The sequence below is a fragment of the Natrix helvetica genome (genome assembly GCF_964273705.1).
Source record: "Natrix helvetica genome assembly, chromosome: 2".
NCBI lineage: Eukaryota > Metazoa > Chordata > Lepidosauria > Squamata > Natricidae > Natrix > Natrix helvetica.
The window spans coordinates 67,046,785-67,069,631 of NC_138552.1; the positions used below are offsets into that span (position 1 = coordinate 67,046,785).

Below are 22,847 nucleotides of genomic sequence, written 5' to 3' on the forward strand. Positions count from 1 at the left end.
GTAATTTTATTTTCCAGTTGTCTAGTGCCTGATGAAGGAGATGTCTTGAAGTTTAACTCCAAATTTGAATCAGGAAATTTACGGAAAGTTATTCAGATCAGAAAGTAAGATATTGTTATTATTTTATTTAATCATTATAGATCAGTTACTTGAATTTTGTGACTTATTTATTTCTGCTCATTTTTAGAAATGAGTATGATCTCATTCTGAATTCTGATATAAACAGCAATCATTATCACCAGTGGTTTTATTTTGAAGTCAGTGGAATGCGAACAGGCAGTGCCTACCGATTTAATATAATCAACTGTGAAAAGACAAACAGTCAGTTTAATTATGGTAAGAGTTAATTTACTTTTCTCTTGGGAAAAAAAAGGACACACATAGTACAAACAGGCATGGGGAAGTAGTTTAGACAATTTAGATAATATGTTAATTTACTACTAAAGATAATTGCAGAATATCAGTAATAGTACAGAGAAGTGGTATAACAATTTTTTAAAAAATTTAAAAAAGGTTATCAAGTTGAGATAGACAAATTATTTACAGATTTCTAAGGAGCAGATAGTAAGATAGAGAACCTAGCATGGAAACTGAAGCAGCATTGAAATGTCAGTTACCACTATTGATAACCTAAAGGACAAAAACTTAATTTTCTTTGTTCATGCTCTCTTTTCTTTTCTCCAAGCTTTAATTAATCAAACAGAAGTTTGATCAAACCAGGTTCTCCTTGTATCAAGACTCCAAACAAGGATTGCAAATTGTGGCTTAGATTTGACTTGCAACCTGAATGGCATCTTACTTAAATTATACTCTGCTGCTCCAGATAATAGCTGCTAACTGATTTTAGTAGTCCAGTTTAGAAGAAAATGTAAAGGGGATTACCCAAGGATTTTTGTTATGTTCTAGGTTATGCTAGGGCTTTCTGTACTGATTGGTAATTGTATGTTGTTCCCATAGTTTACAAGAGACAGAAGCCAGATTATCTGACTGTCACTAACAGCTCGTAATATATACAGGCCATAAGAACCTTCAAATATTGAATTTTACAATGAATTCTACAATAATTCTACATCTCCTACAATAATCAAACTCTAATAATAAATTTGCGTTATCTTATCAAAAGTTATCTTCCCATGTGATGCTGAGAATAATGTCTATAGAGAGGTATATTTGTTTGCTGAATATGGGTGGTTATGTTCTCTAATAGAGTACATTTTTTCTCAAAGGTATGCAGCCCCTTATGTACTCTGTTCAAGAAGCCCTGAGTGGTCGGCCTTCATGGATTCGTACCGGAACAGATATCTGTTACTACAAGTAAGGCTAACAGTAAATCTAATGCACTCTGGCTATATGTACTCCTGAACCCATTTTGCAGCTACCCAGTTTTAATGGAAATATTGTGTGACCTATTTTGACCCCACTAAGTAGGAGATAGATGTGATAAACTAGCATGAGATTTCATTGTGGCTGTTTTGTACTTTAAACTTTTGCTTGCTTTCTTCCAGAAGAAAACAAGAGTTAAAAATTTTCCTATTACCTACCCAGTGGGGAATAGTGACGTTATATATTACAGAGCGCATCACTTGTGGCTCATGAAGGTCTTCTTTGCACTTTGTAGTTGATAACGCTGATAAAATAATGAATAGAATAGAATAGAATAGCTCTTAAATACATTAAGTACATTGGTAACAAACACTTCAAAATAAAGAAATTAAGACTGAGATATTAAACATTATTTGGCTCAAAAAAAAAATTTACTACATAAAATGATGCACTTTAAATATCTTTATAATAATATACATGTTTTGTTCCTAGGAATCATTTTTCAAGAAGTTCAATTGCAGCAGGAGGTCAAAAAGGAAAATCATATTATACAATCACTTTCACAGTCACTTTCCATCATAAGGATGACGTTTGCTATTTTGCTTACCATTATCCTTATACTTATTCAGCTTTAATGGTAAATTATTTTAATATGAATACATTCATAATAACTTGACTTATAATTTCATTTGATGATGATACCTTTAAATAATTATATTGCTCAGTATTTATCACAAAATTCAAAAAATAAAGTTCTGTATTGTGAAATAAATAAAAGTTGAGGTTAAGTAATCCTATGGAAACAATGTCTTTTACAGATTTTTACAAACACTGGAAAAAGTTTAGTATTTTGCAATGAGATCTCATCTTAAGAATTTCAGAGCAAGATGTTTGCTTTATGTTTATTTTGTTCTACCGTGTTTCCCCGAAAATAAGACAGGGTCTTATTTTCTTTTGACCTACAAAATATGGCTTGGGCCATATTATCAGGGGAGGGGTTATTGTTTTGGGGTTGCCGGGCAGCTGCTCTCTTGCGAGCGGGCTCCTGAAGAGCCGGGTACAGCCTCAGCAACACTACACAGCAGCCATGAGGTGACCACGCTCGTAAGCAGCTGCCCGGCAACCCCCCTTCCCAGCCGGGCACAGCGCAATTCACTGACCTAGGAGTATCGCCAAGCCATGTGAGTGCCTGTTTGCTGCCCTCCAGCTCCCGTGGCTTGGAGCCTTTGGAATGCCCCAAGGTCAGTGAATGGGGCTCTGCATGGCTGGAGAGGGGATTGCGCAAGTGGCTTTTCCGCTCCCCGCTCGCATGCCACCCAGGCTCACGATGCCCTGGCCCAGTTCTCCCTGCAGAGCCAGGGCACCTCCGCTGCTGCCGTTGTCCGCCGCCACTGCATGGCTTTTTCTGCGGCTTCCAAAGCATGGAGTTAGGATGCTGAGTCTTCTGGGAATTGCCGCTCTGGGAGTACGCTCTATGGTTGTGGGCTGGGTGCCGCCAGAGCGTACTTCCAGAGCGGTGGCGGCGGCAGCGGAGATGCCCTGGCTCTGCAGGGAGAGTTAGGCAAGGGCATCGTGAGCCTGGGAGGCGCGCAAGCGGGGAGCAGAAAAGCCGCTGGTGATACCCCTAGGTCAGTGAATGGCACTGTGCCCGGCTGGAAAGGGGGGGTTGCCGGGTGACTGCTCGTGAGCCTGGTCACCTCATGGCTGCTTTGAAGTGCTGCTGCGACAGCGCAACACAGCTGTTCGACCCTGAGGCTGTGCCTGGCCCTTCGGGAGCCCTCTCACAAGAGAGCAGCCGCCCGGCAACCCCCCTCACCAGCTGGGCACAGCGCTGCTCACCACCCCAGCGGTATCCCAAGGGCGCTAAGCAACGCTAGCCTTTGCCCCCCACCTCATTCCCATGGCTTGGCGCCTTCGGAATATCGCTAGGTCAGTGAGCGGCGGTCTTCCTGGCCGAGGGGGTGGTGGTTGTCCAGTGAGCTTATAAAATTGCTTATAACCTAGTAAGTAGACTTCTATATGAGTATTGAAATACTGAAACACTGATCACGTAGGCTATTTTCAGTGTAACTTCATTTTTGTTAAGAAATATGCACCCTGTGGATTATTATTTTCTACTAGTCAGAGAACTTGACTTTTAGGGAATCTTCTGGAACAGGGGAACATCTACTTGATCTTCGTCCCTTTCTTTAAATGAGACATTTCTTTCCATTCATAAAATATAAAGCCTGCATTTAACTCTTCCCCATAATATCCAACAAAATGGCTTTTACAGCACAGAGTGAACATTTAAATTGCAGAAAGAGAGAATTTCCCAACATTTAATCTTTTTATGCTGATAAAGAACATTTGCATTGAAATGGGAAACAATGAATTGGCAAGCTTTGAAAATAAATAAGATCTTTTAAAGGTTCCTTCAGGTGACAGATCATACTTTTTAAAGTTTGCATATACTGTATAATAATAGTAGTTATACTAACTTAGGTTAAATACATAGTGAATTTCTTTGATGGCTTTCCATTGTGAAAAAAATATTTACTTGCAATTGTTTAGTATTTTTATTCACTATTGCTAATGATGATACTACAAGTTCCAATATTATGAGTTATCTATTGATTATACCTTAACATAATGTAAGTTTACATCTTGTACAATTCATAAACTCTTTCTTACTAACAATGCAGTTTGATAAATTCAAGCTTCATTATTTTATGTAAGATTTTGCTCCTATAATTATTTTTATTCCTTCATTGCATCTGTACACTTGGACAATACTTGATACTTAAAACATTAGATGCAATTTTATAAATGATGAATTTAGAAATTCTGTTAAATATTTTAGCTAGGGTTTTAAAATGCTTTATTAAAGGATAAAAGTGACTCTGAATTTATGAACTTATTTTTCATGATGAAGATGCATCTCCAAAAATTAGAATCCACAAACAATCCTCAGCAGATATATTTTCGGCAACATCTTTTATGTGAGACTCTCTCTGGGAATAACTGTCCTGTAGTAACTATTACAGCCATGCCAGAATCAAATTACTATGAACATATTTGTCAGTTCAGTAAGTATAGCCTTTTCCTTTTGATTATATTCAGAAAGTTTCAAATCAAATAAAACCTGTGTTTCCTTTGATTTTGTACTGTTCAGTTATAATAATCCATAGGCATGCAACAGAAAACATTGGCCACAACCGTTCTCAGTTAATTTGAGGAATGAAAGTTTGAGATATGCTTCAGCAACAGTGGGATTAGGTGAAATTTTTGTGATATTCGGGAAAGAATACAAAAACCAATTACACACTTCACTCTGTGTGGATAAGCCTCTTTCAGGATAGAGAGAGAGAGGTCCACTGTAGACACTATAGACCTGGAATAAAATATTTCAAATAATATTTTAGCAAGTAGTATAAAAATTTGATGTAACCTTGCCACAAAATTTAAAATTCATTGGAATTTTAAAATAATGTCAGTGCAAACAGATTCTTCCACTGAATTGGTTCAAGGAACATTACACTGATTATAATATTGTGATATAATATGCTGATTATACCTTGTGCTTTCATAAACTATTATGCTGCCTGGAAGACTAACTTTTTTTATCTTTATGAATATATAACAAACAGATATAATGTAATTAATTTGTCAGGGATGTTCTAGTATATTTTTAAGGTCTTTCCAATTCAGTGATGGCTATATCATGATATTTTATTTGTGCTGTTTTTAGGAAATCGTCCGTATATTTTCTTATCTGCGCGTGTACATCCTGGAGAGACCAATTCAAGTTGGGTTATGAAGGGAACTTTGGAGTATCTTATGAGTAATACTCCTGGTGCCCAGAGTTTGCGAGAATCCTATATTTTTAAAATTGTACCAATGCTTAATCCTGATGGGGTCATCAATGGAAAGTAAGTTTTTGGTTACATTTAGCAACAGAGTTCATTCTCCTGTAGTTATCCCGAGATAGCTATGCTTGAAATACAATTTTTCTACATCAGAACTTTTCTGCAAACTGTATCTTCTAGAATCTTAACTAACACAGCTATGTTATTTTAAGTGAACAGTTACTTTTCTTCAATCACATATGTGCATTTATATTTTTTAGTAAGTACATTTTTGTTTAAAAATAGTATTTTAAGTATATTTTCAGAATCTACTTTCCATAATAGTTTCTCATTTTCAATTATTGAACCAATAGTAATCGCACTGTATGGCACTTTGTGGTGTAATTAAATCAAATATAATGTTAACTTATCCCAAATGAAGATATACCTATTATTAAGCACAGTGCTGCTACTGTTCCTCCTTCTGACAACCTGCATTCAGGGATGGCTTCCTGCTGTTTTTTTGTGTACCAGTCCTGGAAAATGAAAGAGTGCTTTTTACTACTTAGCCAATAAGGAATGCTAAGATTAGAAGAGGAATTAGTACTATGAGGTTGGCATCAGAAGTGAGTCTTAAAATTACTAAAGGACCCTGCAAAGTGTATATCCTAGAGAGACAAATGTAAGCGGAGTCATTCATTCATTCATGGAATTCTGGGAGTTGAAGTCAACACATCTTAAAGTTATCAAGATGCTGATCTAGACAGTGGTGGCTGTTGAAGATTGGCCTGGCCTTGGAAAAATTAGATATGAAAAAAATAATACCAATATTGATAGACCAGCTCTGTTACCAAAGTGATAAGAGGGAAAATGTGGTTTAAGCCCCAAACAAGCAAAAGGTTTGAGCAAAAAGCTCAAACAGAATTTCCCTAATTCACAGTATTAATACATTTTATCTTTTCTATGGAGTTTATTTCTTAATTTGTCTGCATAGCTATCCAGACAGAATGCTTATAAAAACTGGTAATCCTATAATGGACAGGGTAGTATTACACTGCTTACAGAATGGTGGAAGACATCTGAAACAAATGTTGATATGATCCAGAAAAGTATATCAAAACCCATCATAGGACTTGGTCCACCTTTTGCAGATGATCTCTGATGAGGGCTGAAAATGACAGAAAATAAGAGGTTTACTAGTCAGTTGTTAAAATGACAGACAGAAATTACTGGCAGCATCTTTAAACCCTTTCTGTAATTCTAGATAGATGTATTTCTAGATAGCAATAGTTTTTAGAACTACAGAGGGATTATTCACATTAAGAGTATTAAATATAAAGCATAAATATGCATAGAGAAGTTTGGGCTACACAATTGAGTAGACAAAAGTTCAGTACCATTGCAGAAAAATGTCAAGCTACCTTGCTTATCTTTGAATGGACAAAGGGAAGAGGGAGCAGTGGAATGAACATTCTGATTATAAATTACGCTATGCTTATAAATCTTGTCTGGAAAAGCAAAACAGGATGCTGCCTATTTGTTTAATTTAAAAAATTGTTGAAATAATGTTTTGTACTGAGTTTTCTATTAAATCCCCAAAACCCATAGAATATGATGTGATTTGCAGTAAAGGCTAACTTCAAGAGGCAAAATGTACTAACTATTCCTTAGGGAAATTCCTCTTAGTACAATCTGCTTTCTTTATCAATGAGAGGTAATCCAGAGACGTTAATTCTTCTGCTACTGCGTGAGGCTTATTACAACATTAAAAAGTATTTCAGCTAAATCCAGGAATTTCAGTAGGAGATAATATCCGTCTAGGCAAATAGCTATTAATATGAAGCACATTTTTACTTTATAGTAAAAACTATAGAATTTCCTTCCATGGATCTTGCTCCTACATTGTATTAATATCTCCAAGATTTAAGTATAATCCTTTGTGTATTTTGCTCAATTCAGTGGGATTTATTCTCCATAATTTCTCCCCTGGGCTGACCGAAGCCAAGTATCCTATCCCTCATGTTATTAGACTGATTTCAGCCAAGTCTGCACAGACAGCCTACAGACAGCCTACACTTAACCCAGCTGTCTTTTATTTAAAAGTAATAATGAACTGTTCAGTTCTAAGGCAGAAGTCTCATCTGCTGAGCTTTGACAAGGTCCAGCAGAGTTTCTCTTATCCTGAAATGGCCTGACTTTATTTATAATGCTGAGGGAAACCACCTTCTTGTTTGTTTTTTACAGACTCAGAGGACTAGTGTTTCTTTCATTTCCATGATGTAAAAATCTTTTGCCGCATCTAGTGTCATGCTTTGAAGTTCACACAATCAAAGAGCATTTATCTCTCTGATTTAAACTTCATGGAAAGCTAAATGACACAATTCATTTGGATCAATAAGCTTTAAAGCCTTTAAATTCTGAATCACTCTAAGAATTAAAGAGTTGACTCCTATTTTCAATACTACATAATTGAGAGTTTCAGTTGACCTTTCAAAGTAGATCAGGCACCTTCAGAATGATTTAATTTGTAATTTAAAAATGATTGGGTAAATCTAGATTTAGTAATGCTTAATGAATACCCTATGAGATCAAGTAAACACAGTGGTGGGTTTCAATTTTTTTTAGAACCTCTCCTGTAGGTGTGGCCTGCTTTGTGGGAGTGGCTTGCTGGCCATGTGACCGAGTGGGAGTGGCTTGCTGGCCATGTGACTGGGTGGGAGTGGCTTGCCAGCCATGTCACTGGATGGGCTTGGCCAACTTGTAAAATGTGGTGAAACTCACTTAACAAAGCTCTTGCTTAGCAACCAAAATGTTGGCTCAGAAACTCTGGCATTTGAAGCATGCAAGTCTTAAAGCTGTCAAGTTGCAAGACCCTTGCACCCCTAACCCTTTAGGAAAAAAACCTCAGGGGTGTTCAAACCTGACAGCTTTAAGACTTGTGGACTTCAACTCCCAGAATTCCTCCTCTCGCTCTTCATCTTGATAATGTGTGGACGGGCAGGGGCAGGGAGCTGGAACCGGTTCTAAACGGCACTGTAGATTTGTGGAACCTCTTCTATAGAAGAGGTTAGAACTGGCAGGAACCCACCCCTGAGTAAACATTATAAAAGTCCTGCGATTTCACTGTTTCTGTTTTAAATTTCAATAAGTCTGAATGAAGGCTGATGAGATCAAAGAATAACTTTTTCTGCAAATGAGTACTTTCTGAAATGCCACTCCAGCTATAATACAAAAACCAAAAGAAAAAACATAAAATTGGTAGAAACCTAGAAAGTAAATCAATGACACTTCTGAAAAACTATAGTTTTAAACTATTCACAGTTTAAAACAATGTCTGCTGTTGGGACCATTTGTCAAGGGTGGTTTGGCAAAAGAATACGGAATACAAGCGTGGTAGCTTTGTCTTTCTTTCCACCAATTTGATTCATGCTTGAAACAACATTTCAGATCAAGAATGTCCAACCTTGTCACCCTTAAGACCTGTAGACATGCTGACTGGGGAATTCTGGCAGTTGAAGTCCACAGGTCTTAAAGTTGCCAATGTTGAACATCCCTGCTTTAAAAGAATTTCCTTTACCTTGATACACTTGCAGTGAAATTGTTAACATCCACACAATTGTTACATTCATTTTCTTAGTTATAATGGAAGATTTTTTAATTTTTGTTTTTTAGCCATCGCTGTTCCTTAAGTGGGGAGGATTTGAACAGGCAGTGGCAAAACCCAAACCCGGATTTGCACCCAACAATTTATCATGCAAAAGGTCTGCTTCAATATTTGGCAGCTATAAAACGTTTGCCATTGGTAAGCATATATTTCCTTAGTTAAGAAAAAAAAAACACTTAAAATGTGAACTTTACATTTAAAAGATGTGCAGGTAATGGCAGTTAAAATTCCCTCAACTTTAATTCTTTGTAAAAGCATTGCTTAAGGAATTGCCTTCTTGCCCATGTTACTGGTGGTTTTAGAACTGTGCTGGAGAAAAATTAATAACAGTGAAATTAGTTACAGTAACCGTGAAATATTACAGGAATAATTCAGCTCCTATTATAGGACCATTCATCTAAGAATATAAATATTCACTTATTTATCATTTTAAAAATGTGAAAGAAGTAGACATATGAACAATCAATACTATGTACTATTTCCTGACTTGATTTTTAAATTTTCTTTAAAATTAAACAAAATATGTCTTCATTAATGGTGTAGAATAACTTATTGAGTTGTAAATTCACATTTAACCACCTGAAATTATATTCTTCCAAGAAATTTGTGAAGAACTATAACTGACAAGCTTGATCTAAATTGTTTATTAAAAATTCTTTTTAAAATGTTAATAAAAATAAATTAATACATCTATCGGAAGATTTTACTCAAGGCTTCATATTACTGAATGCTTTCCTTTTCTAAAGGATCTTATTGTTTGTTTCTAGATAAATGGTTGAATTTTATGTTGAATATACCTTTAATTTTTGAAAAATACTTTTTTCTAGGTTTTTTGTGACTATCATGGCCATTCTCGCAAGAAAAATGTATTTATGTATGGCTGTAGCATCAAGGAAACAATATGGCACACTAATGTTAGTGCTGCCTCTTGTGATCTGATTGAAGACCTTGGTTATAGGGTAAGTTGATGTTTGTGTGTATATGCAGGTAGATACATGTCTAAGGTTCATGGTTTGTGTTTCTTTTATCAGTACTATTTTCATTGAATAATAGTTTGCTAACAGTATTGTAAACAGAGGTTAAATTCTAACTAATGTTTAAACAAAATAAATTTGGGAACATGACTAAAACTCAGCTCAGAGTATTTATTTTATATTCCAGAGTTTTCATTTAAAACTGCCAGTATATTCAGTACCATGAACAATCAGATTATGATAACCAAAGACACCCCAAAGGCTAGTGAATGTATAAGGGCATGATAAAATCAGCATCTAATTGCTGGGAGAGCTTGAATAGTCAGGTAATGACTGGGATAGATGAACTAATATCTGATTCAGTATACATCAATTTCACATGGAAGCAAAAGAAGAATGCTGTGTAGAGGAATAATAATCAGTCTAAAATATTTTTAAAAGATTTTTTAAAAACCAACATTAAGTAAGTCATTAATTGAATAGTGTTCATCTAGCATGGAGCTTAAAGAAAAGGAACTTAAGAGCTAGTCCAACCAAGACTCATTCTAGTCTGGCATTTTGGTCTCACTTTGGGTAGTCATATGCTTATAAGCTGGAAACGGATTCATATTTGTTTCTCTACATATGGCATTTGGAAGACTATCCTTCTACTCAGAAGTAACTTTAAGTCTTCAAGGCTAATAATCCTTGATATGCCTGTCCTCTATCTAAACCTCTTAAAGCAATCTATGTTAGTGCCACCAACACATCTTGTGGTAACAAATGTGCTGTGTGAAGAAAAAGCATTTTCAGAAATCTTCAAAAAATGCCATGCCATAACAAAGTCCATAGATTTTGCAGTATCTAGACAAACTGCACACTTTCTGATATCAGAGCTATTTCATCTTTGGTTCTATGCTCTCCATGCAGCACTGCTTTGTAACTTCCACTTCCTGTTGACATACAGTATATTCCCTTACCATTCAGAGGGAGATGTCTTAAGATCTGTGGTACCCAAATTTATACTTTTAAGGATATATAAGCCACACAGAATTTTTCTATAATATTTGTTGTTACTTATTTTTGGTAGACTCTCCCTAAAATTCTGAGCCAGGCAGCTCCAGCATTCAGTATGAGCAGCTGCAGTTTTGTTGTGGAAAAATCAAAGGAATCTACAGCACGTGTTGTAGTGTGGCGAGAGATAGGTGTTCAAAGAAGTTACACCATGGAAAGCACATTGTGTGGATGTGATCAAGGGAAATACAAGGTAAAGTAGCATTTTTTATTAATACATCTGAAGAATTACAATTGGTACTGGATAGTACTTGAATTCATTTCAAAGGAGCTCGGAACTACGTATGTTGGCTCTTGCACATCATGTAATTTAATGAACAGACTCCTAAATAGTTAACATTCTTCTAATGAAGGAAACCATTCACATATAATCTAGAATGTGCATTCATATATAATTCATATATAATCTAGAATATGGAAGATGCCCTTGTGTTCATTTGGTCATAAAAGTTATTCAACCATGGTTTCTGTTTTCCTTAAAAAGCATTCTTTGTGGTCCTCGGATTATGATGGCAGTAACAACAGGTATTGCCATCGCTAAGTGATGCCGTGGTAAAGTTTGACATTATGTGACTGTATCACATAATGATGGCAATTTTGGATTCTCCTGGTTGTTGCGGCGATCTCAAAATGCATGCACTGTTAAGCAGGAAGAAGTGGGGGTCCTAGATAAAGAACACAGGGGCATCACCAGGAATTGTTGCAGGAGCAGGCGGAGGGGGCGAGAGCTCAAGACAGCCAGTCCAGGCTGTACATGAGTCACGGAAGGCTAGAGGAGAGATTGGGAAGGCCGGTGCAGGCTTCATGGGAGGCTAGGGGAGGCTCTGGTGCAGACTATCTGTGAGTCATGGGAAACCTGAGAGGACCAGTGCAAGCAGCACATGAGTCATTGGAGGCTAAGGGAGGGATGGGGAAGGAACTGAAAAGTATTATGCAATGTTGCTCATTTGAAGTGTACATGGCGGAGAATCGTGGATTCATATGCCATTCCTTAAGCACATCCAATTCTATTCACAAAGAATAGAGATGCTCCCATTTTGTGCAGGAAGTTGAATATATAAAAATATTGGCAGCATCTTCTTTTCTTTCAGTTATGCATCTTGAGTAAATAGTGAATTATATACATGCAGAAAGGAAATTGCACTGAACTGTTTAACGCTGTATGTGTTCTCATTAGGGCTTACAAATCGGGACACGTGAACTGGAAGAGATGGGAGCCAAATTCTGTATTGGTTTATTGCGTTTGAAAAAACTGACATCACCATTGGAATATAATCTGCCATCTACTCTTTTGGATATTGAAAATGAATTGATTGAATCTAGTTGTAAAGTGACAAGGTAGGAAAAAAATCACTTTTAACATTTTTTGCCAGAGGCTTATTTGGATTTTAAAAAAAAGACTATAGTGGCAGGAAGCTTTTATTGTAAATTAACTCCAAACAGATTAATGAAATAGGAATCTGGATCCAGAAATCAAAGTATTGCTTGCAAACTGTAGCCAAGGGATTACATTGCTGTGTTTATGCATACATGTGAAGAATGGCCAGCAGCTGTACTTCAGTAAACACACACTGTTTTGATCTACATAGTTGAGTGTGGTCAACTACTTAAATTCTAAAATATAAATTTTGCAAGATATAATATTTGTTTCCTATTCTTTAATCTTTTTTAATACTTAACGTTGCAGCTAAGGGGGTTAGGCTTTACATTACAATGAAATCCTGAGATACATTTTGGTGAAATATAATGTTAGGTCAATGGTGCCAAAAATGCTTTGAAATGGAACCTCATTTTGGAGTATCTTACTATAAGCTTTGGAGAATAGTGGGTTCATTTATTCATTTGAAATATTTTAATGCTTTTTGTTTTGGAGGCACAGCAATATGAAATTAAGAGGAGGGTAGGTGTGGGTGTATGCCTTCAACTCAGAGTTGACTCTTGGTGATTGTTTAAACCAGTGATGGCGAACCTATGGCACGCGTGCCACAAGCGGCACGCGGAGCCATTTGTCAGGGCACGCGAGGCGCTGCCCTGTCAGCTGGCCAATGCGCATGCGCGCGCTGGCCAGCTGAGTTCACCTTTTTAAAAGCTATTTTTCGCCTTTCCCAGGCTCCAGAGGCTTTATAGGAGCCTGGGGAGGGCGAAAAGAGCCTCCCCCGCCCCCCCGAGGCTTCAGGGACCGTCCGGAGGCTTCCCTGATGCCTTCGGAGCGCTTAAAACGACCCTCCAAGCAACCGAGGATGGTTTTAAGCGTTTCGAAGGCTTCAGGGAAGCCTCCGGACAGTCCCTGAAGCCTCCGGGGGGGGCGGGGAGGCTCTTTTCGCCCTCCCCAGGCTCCTATAAAGCCTCTGGAGCCTGGGGAGGGTGAAAAAAGCATGTAAAAATGGGGGGGTCGCGCGTTGTGCACGCATGCACACTGGGGGGTTGCACGTTGCATTATGGGTGCGGCACGCCCGCACAAGCCCCCCCTGCGCTCCCCCCACTTGTGGCATGCGAGCCAAAAAAGGTTCGCCATCGCTGGTCTAAACCAATCCCTCCAGATTTCTTGATAAGATTTTCAGGATTTGTGATTGCTTTCTTCCTAGGACTGAGAGACAGTGACTGGCCCAAGGTCACCTTGCTGTCTTTATGCCCAAGATCATGTTATAATGTTAGGTCTCCTGACCTCTAGCCTGGTGCCTTAACAACTACACCAAACCCGATCTCTGCCTCCGTGCATTATTTTCATTTTCTCCCAATGAATAAACTTTGGGAGGTGGGGTAAGGTGGGCAGGATCGACTTTGTAATAAACTAAATATGCTTTTACAATCATTCCTTGTCTATAAAATCTATTTTCAAAGAAAATTGTCTCTTGTAGCATGAAGAGAAAGCCTAATACTGTGAAAAAAAATTGATGCTATTGAAAAAATATTTTGATTAGCTTTCCAAAATTCAGTTGTGCTTAGTCATCCCTAGTATTTGGTTTCTGTTTTTTTTTTTTAATTAACATGCAATTCAACATAAAACATATAGTTGTGCAGGTCTTCAGTATACAAGTACATAAATGTTGTTTTCCCAAACTCGACATTCTTATCTGAGCAAGAAATTAACGATAGGAATACTTCGTAAATACCAAATGATATCTATATTAAATTGTTGCATTTCCATGAATTACATTCCATTTTAATTAACCAGAGTGTTTTAATATGTTTGCTGTAGCCCCACTACTTACGTTCTAGAAGAAGATGAACCTCGCTTCCTTGAAGAAGTGGACTATAGCGCTGAGAGCAATGATGAGCCAGATATTGACTTGGCAAATAATGCTGGAGACTATGAGCCCTGTCTTCAAGAAGATGGACTCTCTGACTCTGAAATTATGAGGACACATTTGCCTTGAGATATTCTTGGTACATGAAGGAGCAAACTACTGTGGCTTATTTAAAAGGAACATGGTGGGTTATTTCACCTTGGGGTTTTGCTAAAGCAGATAAACTGCAGTCGACCCAGTTTGAAAACAATAAATGCTTCTGGCTTTTAAAACAATTGGCATTTGTTTTATTTGAGCAATTTAATTTTTATCTTAGCATTGACATTAATTTGTCCCTGGATGCCCGCTACTTAACGCTGCATGGCTTTTTGCTTTCGTCCACATAATCAGTAAAATATAAGAAGTAATTTCTAAGATGTAATTGGCAAACCAGAAGGTAGGAGTTAACCTTATTCCTGTAGCACAAGAAGTTGGGCTAGTTACTAAAATTCACATGCAGTTTTATCGGGATGATTTTGCATTTGGTTGCGGGGTTTTAATTCGGTGATTTTGTTTTGTTTTTGTTTATTGGATGTAACAGAAGGATTTTTTTAAAAAATTATTTTGTAGCGAACAAATGAAAAATGGATGTTCTCATTGCTACATATTTTAAGCCTTAGATTGCATTGACATGGTTTTGCTACAGCCTTAATTTAAAATTGGCAATATTCACATTTATAGTTGAGAAAAGAATTATACCTGCAGAAAGGTTTTATGTACGGAGTAACATTTTGAGAGTGAAAGTGTCACATTCAGCTGTGCGTGCAGCTTTTTCTCCTTGTCTCCTAGTATTTCTCTGTGTGAAAACACTCCACAGAAAATACAGGAGAGAGGATTAGGCATGGATCTTTCCTTCCTGAATTGCAGGATTTTTTTCCTGTATGAAGGAAAATCAATTACGTATCTCTCAGCCTATGTTTTAAGGTGGTATCATCCATCAGCTTTTTGTGGAAAAAAAAGTCTCGTGTACCCATGCTGACTATAAAGTATATATTTATGTTAACACTTGTTACCTAAACTCATAACCAAATTCTTTCTGAGGTTCACATAAAGCTTGAAGAAAATAGGTGTTCTTTGTAAGCATAACAATTTCATTGTATGTATATTTCGTGATACAAATTCTAGATCCTTTTCCATATTTAATATAGCCAATATGAGCTCAAAGTGCTCTGGATACAAAGCATATACTTTTATATATATTATTGTGGATTGTGAAAGAATAATGGTGTCCATTTGGGTGGAAGTTGCTTTATAGTCTCTTGAACTATGTAATCCAGAAAAAAATTAAGCATGCTGAATTCTAATTTTAAAATATCTAAGCACATAGAGCCTGTGAATATTACATTTTTCAAATGTCTGATGTCTGCTTTATCTTCCTACCTCTTGAGTTCTATATTTTATTGAAATATTTAAAATGAAAGGTAATATGACATTAGAACTAATATCAGAGGATTGGAAGCCAGATCTTTGTAGTATTAGCCAATCCTAACAATCTCGGAATAAATCCACACTCCCTTTTTTGTTTCCTTGTGTTGCTGCTTATGCTAGAGGGGATGGTCTGGATTTTTCTTAACTAAAACAACTTGCCTCATGTAAAGGGAGATCATTTTATCACTGTCCCCTTATTGCCAAAGGAAGCAATTAAAAACAGAATCAAATCAGTTTTAAGAGATATATGTTTGGTCTTCTGAGTTCCCACCTCCCGCTCAAGCTAGACATATTTCACAGTTAGATAAAATTAATACAGAAAGTATACCAATGTACAGGAAAACATAATATATTCATTGATTTTTTAAAAAAATAATCCAATCCAAAACTTTGCTACTCATATAGGATAACTAAGTGTTCTGTCTACAAGGAAAATGCAGTCATGCTTTAAGTGAGATGAAAGGATTTATGGTTCTTGTTTTCTGGAATTAAAATAAATAAATAAATGCCTTCTAGCCATAGTAGCATCTTAGAAACAGCAGATACCCAGACCTGCACTTAAACTGTGGATTAGATTATAAAGGGATGCCCTTTATCAAATCAAGGAGGGTTGTACAGATGTACTGAGCTGATTCTACGTGTATTTGTTCTTTGTTTGGTTGTAAAGAATTTATTGTGCAGTAAGGAAATGAGTGGCTAATTAAACCATATTGATATAACAAGTTGTATTAATTTTTCCAGCCTCTTAACTGAAGCAGATTTAAGAGTCTTGTAGTTAATCTTTTGAACTTTATGAATATTTTCCTATATTTTTAAATCTTTGAATGTATTTTCATATAGTTTTGTTTTTACAAAATGATTTTGATGCAAATATGATATGAAACACCACATATATTAAAATATATACATTTGAGTTGTACTTTGTCAACTTCTGGGACTTTCATAGACGGACAAAGAAAATTATGTATCTTTAATGCTTATTTCTTTTAATGAAGCCTTCCTTTTTAAATATTGTACTGTATCTCACAGACAAAAATATGTGCCAACTATCAGATGTCAGTTGTATGTGGAATATTATTTTAGTCATAACTGAATAATGACAACAAAGGCTTAAATTAGACTGGCAAATATAACGTAGTTTGTATAAAAGCCAGAAAGCCCAAGTTTTATTATAAGAATCCATTGTAATCCTGTAATCATAAATTGTGGCAATATTACTGTGTATGACCTATTCCCAGAGAGATAATTTATCAAGTAAATGTATAATAAAATAATTATCATCATCTGCTTTCTCTACATATTGGAGGACTGGGTCTGGGGAGGGAAAATTGGAAATCTTCAATTTGCAATGTCGTATCACAGTTTAAGAATAAGTGTTCATAAATTATCGACAAAAGCTATTTTTGGATTTAGATGTTTTAAAAAAATTGAATAGCAAATTTAAGGGAGTTTGGATTTCTCTGTTTCAAAAAAAATCATATTAATCCTATCTCAGGGCTTGTACTAAATTTGAGATATCTTGCCTCAAAGTCGCAGAAAAGTGTGAGATCCAGAGACTGGAATCTTTCATCAGTGGTACTACAGATAGTTTTTTTTTTTAATAAAATTTTTATTTTCAGACAAACACAAACACACATATAACATAAAAGTCTCTTCAACTACACACAGTGTGTTGATTGGTTACAAAGTCTTTCTGTGTCCTTTCCGTAGTCCTCACTTGAATTTTATCAAAATTCACATATTGACAATCAAGATATCTTTGTATACATTGTTATTATGCTTCCTCCTATTCTAGGTCATTCAATCATTTTAGCATTGATAACATTCTCTAATAATTTCCAATTCCATGTTTTCCCCCCATTATTAGTATCATCAATCTAATATACATGTATACAAATTGTTATAATTATTAAACATCCATTAAGCTTAGCTATTATTACATCCTTTCAACATAAGGCATATTAAATTTGAAGTAAATTTATATTACGACATTTTATTACATCATCCTGAAATATCCAATGATATTACATCTTTATATTCTATTCTGTATAGAATTGTTTATCTTTTATAAAAAGGATTTTCGATATCATCTCCATGATCGTCACTTACAGTTTGTATAAGATTTCGTATTATCAATCTAGTATATATAAATGGTTTGTTATCATTATTAATCATTTATTTGACTATAGCTGTTATTATGTTGTACATAGCACTCAAAATTTAACTACATTTAACAAAAATTTATTGTGACATTTCATATCATCATCCTGTATCCTTCCAGAGATATATAGTCCAATATCTCTTGCCATTTGTAAAGTCTGTATTCTAAGTGTTTTCTTGATAAGTCTTATGTGGACTTCTCTTAAGAACTTGTTGTTCATTGCATGTCTTATAAGAATTCGAAACCCTCTATCTGCTCTTTTTATCAGCTTAACTTTTGTTATCATTAGTGCTTCTGCCGAGATTATTCTCATTATTTCTGCCAAATTTTCTCTCCTTTCTTCATCTATTTTCTGACATCCGAAATGAAGTTCCGGTTCATCAATTTCTCCTTTCCATATTTCACACTTGTCATTTTCCTCCACTCTCAGTTTTCTGTCAGTGTCAGCAATTTTCTTATCAATACAATACAATACAATAGTAGAGTTGGAAGGGACCTTGGAGGTCTTCTAGTCCAACCCCCTGCCTAGGCAGGAAACCCTATACCGTTTCAGACAAATAGCTATCCAACATCTTCTTAAAGACTTCCAGTGTTGGGGCATTCACAACTTCTGGAGGCAATCTGTTCCACTGATTAATTGTTCTCACTGTCAGGAAATTTCTCCTCAGTTCTAAGTTGCTTCTCTCCTTGATTAGTTTCCACCCATTGCTTCTTGTTCTACCCTCAGGTGCTTTGGAGATTAGTTTGACTCCCTCTTCTTTGTGGCAACCTCTGAGATATTGGAATAATGCTATCATGTCTCCCCTAGTCCTTTCATCACTTTCATATGTCTCTGTTATTTTTTCAGTTCTGTCCTCGAACTTCATTGCTGTCCCCATACTTTCTGTATTTTGATCTATAATTTCAAGTCTCTTTTCAATTCTGTCTGTAATTATTAAAACTTTTTGAATTTCTAGGAAAATTCGTTGCAAAGTTAGTGCATTTTCTTCTTCACGTTGTGCCATTTTCCAGGTTATAAACACTGCCAAAACATCCGAGATGTTTTAGGTCAAACAAATTCAGTGGAGTTTTTCAAATCAAAGCTTTCTCTTTCCTTCAAAGGAACACCTGTATCAACAAAACATTTTCCACTAAACCTTTCAGTAAACTTATAGCTTTATCAGATATTGCCAAGCCTCTAGCCACTAGATGGCAGTGTTATCTCTTTTCTGCCTCTCCCTAAGCACCAAGTTCTGCGAGAGGAAAAGAAAAAAAAAGTGTAAGAATTACACTCCACCCAAACCTTACAAGAGAAGAAGCTTTTAATCCACGAATACAAAAAATGGAGAAAGTATAGAGGAAGAAGGAAAAAAAAGGGACCAGTCCAGTTTAAAAGTAAGAGGCATTTGGAAAGAGTCCATCCATAGAAAACAAACAAAGTTAAGGTAGAAAAAATAACATGATTGTCTTAAACCAGAGTTAATTTGCTGCTTATTTTCTTCTGTCTTCAATTTTATTTTAAATTCCAATTCTTTGGGGTTTTCCCTTCTCTAATAATAAAAATTTTTCTCACCAATTCGACACCACTCCTGTACTACTTCTGTTTCAGAGGCTTGTCCCAACCTTCTGCAGCCATTTTGGTTGCTTCTCTTGTAGCTGGCAAAAAGAGCTTTCTCCTGGATTAATCGGGGGCTTTGCGATGCCCCTGAGATCAGCAGGACACGCTCTTCTCTATCACTGTTCCTTCAGAACAGTTTAGGTCCAAAAAGACTGTCCAGAAACAGATATCGACAGCAATCCCGGAGCCCCAAGATTGCATGTTGTGTTGTTGTGACGTCAAGTCCCGCCCATTCCTACAGATAGTTCTTGACATACAAAATTCATTTAGTGACCTTTTGAAGTTACAACAGCACCGAAAAAAGTGACTTACAAACCATTTTTTATGACTATTGCAGCATCCACATGGTTACATGATTTACATTCGGATGCTTGACAACTGACTCACATTTATGACAGTTGCAGTGTCCCGGGGGGTCACGTGATCCCCTTTTGCGACCTGACAAGCAAAATCAATGGGGGAATCAGATTCACTTATCAACCATGTCAGTAACTGCAGTGATTCTGTTAACTGACAAGAAAAGTCGCAAAATGGGTCAAAATTCACGTAACAAATTTCTCACTCAGCAACATAACATTTGGGCTCAATTGTGGTTGTAAATCAAGGATTACCTGTATAACTGGAGATCCCAAGAAAGGGTCTGGTGGGTTCTATACCATAGAGTTAAATATTAAATAGAATTCTTGCCAAATGAACAGATAAAGAGCAGGAACATCAAGTTCACTTCCTATTATATGGCTATCCTTTGTTATGCCTAACTGCAGATAAGAGGCAAAGCAAAGAAAAAGCTGAAACTCCTGCACACTTAAAAGCAATGTAATCTCAATTACATTTCAGACTGTTTTCTTCCTTTAGTTTATACAGGTAGTCCTTAACTTATTTCTACAATTGAGCCCCACATTTCTGTTGTTAAGTGAGACAGTTGTTAAGTGCATTTTACCCCATTTTATCACCTTTCTTGCCATGGTTAATAAGTGAATCACTGCAGCTGTTAAATTAGTAATCCGTTGTTAAGGGAATCTGGCTCCCCCATTGACTTTGCTTGTCAGAGGGTTGTAAATGGTGGTCACATGACCCTGGGACTCTGCAACTGTCATAAACATGTTACCAAGCATGTCTAAATTTTGAACTCGTGATCACGGGGATGCTGCAGTGGTCTTAAGTGCGAAAAACGGTCATAAGTCACTTTTTTTCGGTGCAATTATAACTGAATGGTCCCTAAATGAACCGTTGCAAGTTGAGGTCTACCTGTATATCATACTATACTACTAACATTCTGAAGCGTGACTCTTTCTCACCTTAACACCTCTGTTTCCAGATGGGAAGATCAGTTACATGTATTATTAGTTCTTACAAATTCTGAGAGGACTAGAGATTTAAATCAAGGATTGGAGAATTAGAACACATTAATTGTAGCATTATTTTTTAGAATTCTGGTGGCTTCATTTTGTACAACACAAAAGTTTATATGGCCGTGAAAAAGGGAAAAGCAGATGTTAGGAACTTTGGGTCATATATAGTGAAGACTCCAAACATAAGAAATGAGGAAAATCAACAAATCAGAGACTACTCTAGCATATTAAAGTATACGTTGTCTGCCAATAGTAAAGGAAGTTTCCTTGCATGTGAACAGAATATCAAATGGCTAGTACAGCAGCACAGGGCTTAGGAAGTTTAGTACCAACAAACATTAAAATTGGAATTCTTGGAGGGGCGCTCTATTTCTATCGAAGCTTTCTTAAAGTGCCTCTTTGAAGTGGTGTTGCAAAGTGAACAATGTCCTATTTCTAAGGATCAAAGCAGAGTATTGCTTTGCTATAAGCTAATAGTCTGTTAGCTTGCACATCAGGGTTGGCTTGCAATTCCATTCTTTATTTCTTTAGTTTAGCTAAAGTTTAGTTTAGCATCCAGAAGTTGTATGAGCTCATCACTGGAAGTTTTCAAGAAGAAGTTGGACAACCATTTGTACGAAACAGTACAGCGTCTCCTTTCGAGCAGGAGGTTAGACTAAAAGACCTCCAAAATTCCTTCCAATCCTGTTGTTCTATTTCTAGGTTATTGTCACCTGTCAATACATTTGAATCAGCCTTTTTGTTTCTTTTTCATTTAGATGGTTCTATCTTAAGTTCCCACTCTAGTTCAGTTTCCTTTACAGAAAATATTCTTTGTAAAAACCTCTTCCTACCGCAATAATAGATTTTGAGACTAATGAGTGTGCATACTGCCAGCATCTGAGTATGAATACACATCTTCAATGGGAAAGACTTTGCTAGTCTAGAAATAATATATACCCCCAACAACCTACGTCTTTGGAATAAAAAAAAAGTTTTGTTCTTTAGAACTACAAGACACCTTTCATTTTTTAAAGTGATCCATGCTGCTACAAAAGTAAAAAAATAAATAAAATCACAACAATAGGACTACCAAGCCAAAATATTGAAAGCCATCACATATGAAGACACTGGTTCCTCATAGAAATTGAGTTTACCATGAGTGTTATTAGGGAAAAGACCCTTTCTTGTTTATACATCATTCTGGCTGATTGATTACGTACCATCAAGTCATCAAAATGATCAGATTTAAATTTAGGCTTATAGAACAAAAATAATATCTTGAACTTGGAACACACACACACACATGGTTCATTCTTAGTGATTGTACTTAAACACAAACCAGGAAAGAGTTTTTGGAATTTTTACACTGGACAAGTTTCCAAACACTTCAAAAATGGCCAGTGCACAGTATTTTATTTTAATATCTTAAGTATTTTAGACTTTAAAAAGTTCAGATGGTTCAGACAATCAGTGGAACAGCTTGCCTCCAGAAGTTGTGAATGCCCCAACACTGGAAGTCTTTAAGAAGATGTTGGATAGCCATTTGTCAGAAACAGTATAGGGTTTCCTGCCTAGGCAGGGGTTTGGACTAGAAGACCTCCAAGGTCCCTTCCAACTCTGCTATTGTATTGTATTACATGTATTCTTTGGATTTGCATGAAGCAATGTCACAGGCGATCACTTGGAAAGCTGATTTAGGTATCCCGTTATGAGACCATTCCCATACTCCCATAGAAGTTTTACTTATAATTATGTGGATTGTCTATATGTGTGTACACTCTTCTGTCAGATTCTCTTCATGAGCTAAATAATAATAATATCTTCATTGTTGAAACTCTGGACTCAAAACTGAATAGTAAAATCTCAATTTTATAATTGATTACAGGTAGTCCTCGATTTGCGATCAGAAATTTGCTAAGACAGTTGTTAAGTGCTCAATTTTTCCCCATTTTACAACCTTTCTTGCCACAGTTGTTTAGTGAATTAAGTTGTTAATAACATGATTGTTACTTGAATCTGGCTTACCCAGATGAGTTTGACTTTGCTTCCCAGACGATCATAAAAGCTTCTCTTCTCTCCATATGTAATATGTAATTTGTTGTCCTCACCTAAACTCAAATCTACTTCCACAGTGCTGACAAGAATACCTTCAGTGCTCTTTTAAAAATACCATACTTTTCAGAGTATAAGATGCACTCC

General features: G+C 36.3%; 1 protein-coding gene across 5 annotated transcripts in view; it reads left to right on the plus strand.

The window, feature by feature from the left end:
• Nucleotides 1-16,480, plus strand: part of AGTPBP1 (ATP/GTP binding carboxypeptidase 1) — a 75,434-nt gene extending 58,954 nt beyond the window's left edge. For all 5 annotated transcript variants that reach the window (XM_081943539.1, XM_081943538.1, XM_081943541.1 and 2 more), the window contains 11 exons: nt 18-104; nt 188-336; nt 1,227-1,314; nt 1,816-1,960; nt 4,238-4,391; nt 5,054-5,234; nt 8,823-8,952; nt 9,642-9,773; nt 10,858-11,034; nt 12,019-12,179; nt 14,041-16,480. In XM_081943539.1, the coding sequence (XP_081799665.1) occupies nt 18-104; nt 188-336; nt 1,227-1,314; nt 1,816-1,960; nt 4,238-4,391; nt 5,054-5,234; nt 8,823-8,952; nt 9,642-9,773; nt 10,858-11,034; nt 12,019-12,179; nt 14,041-14,218 (1,582 nt within the window). In that variant the 3' untranslated portion in view covers nt 14,219-16,480. The remainder of the gene's footprint in view (nt 1-17; nt 105-187; nt 337-1,226; nt 1,315-1,815; nt 1,961-4,237; nt 4,392-5,053; nt 5,235-8,822; nt 8,953-9,641; nt 9,774-10,857; nt 11,035-12,018; nt 12,180-14,040) is intronic.
• The last annotated feature ends 6,367 nt before the right edge of the window (nt 16,481-22,847 follow it).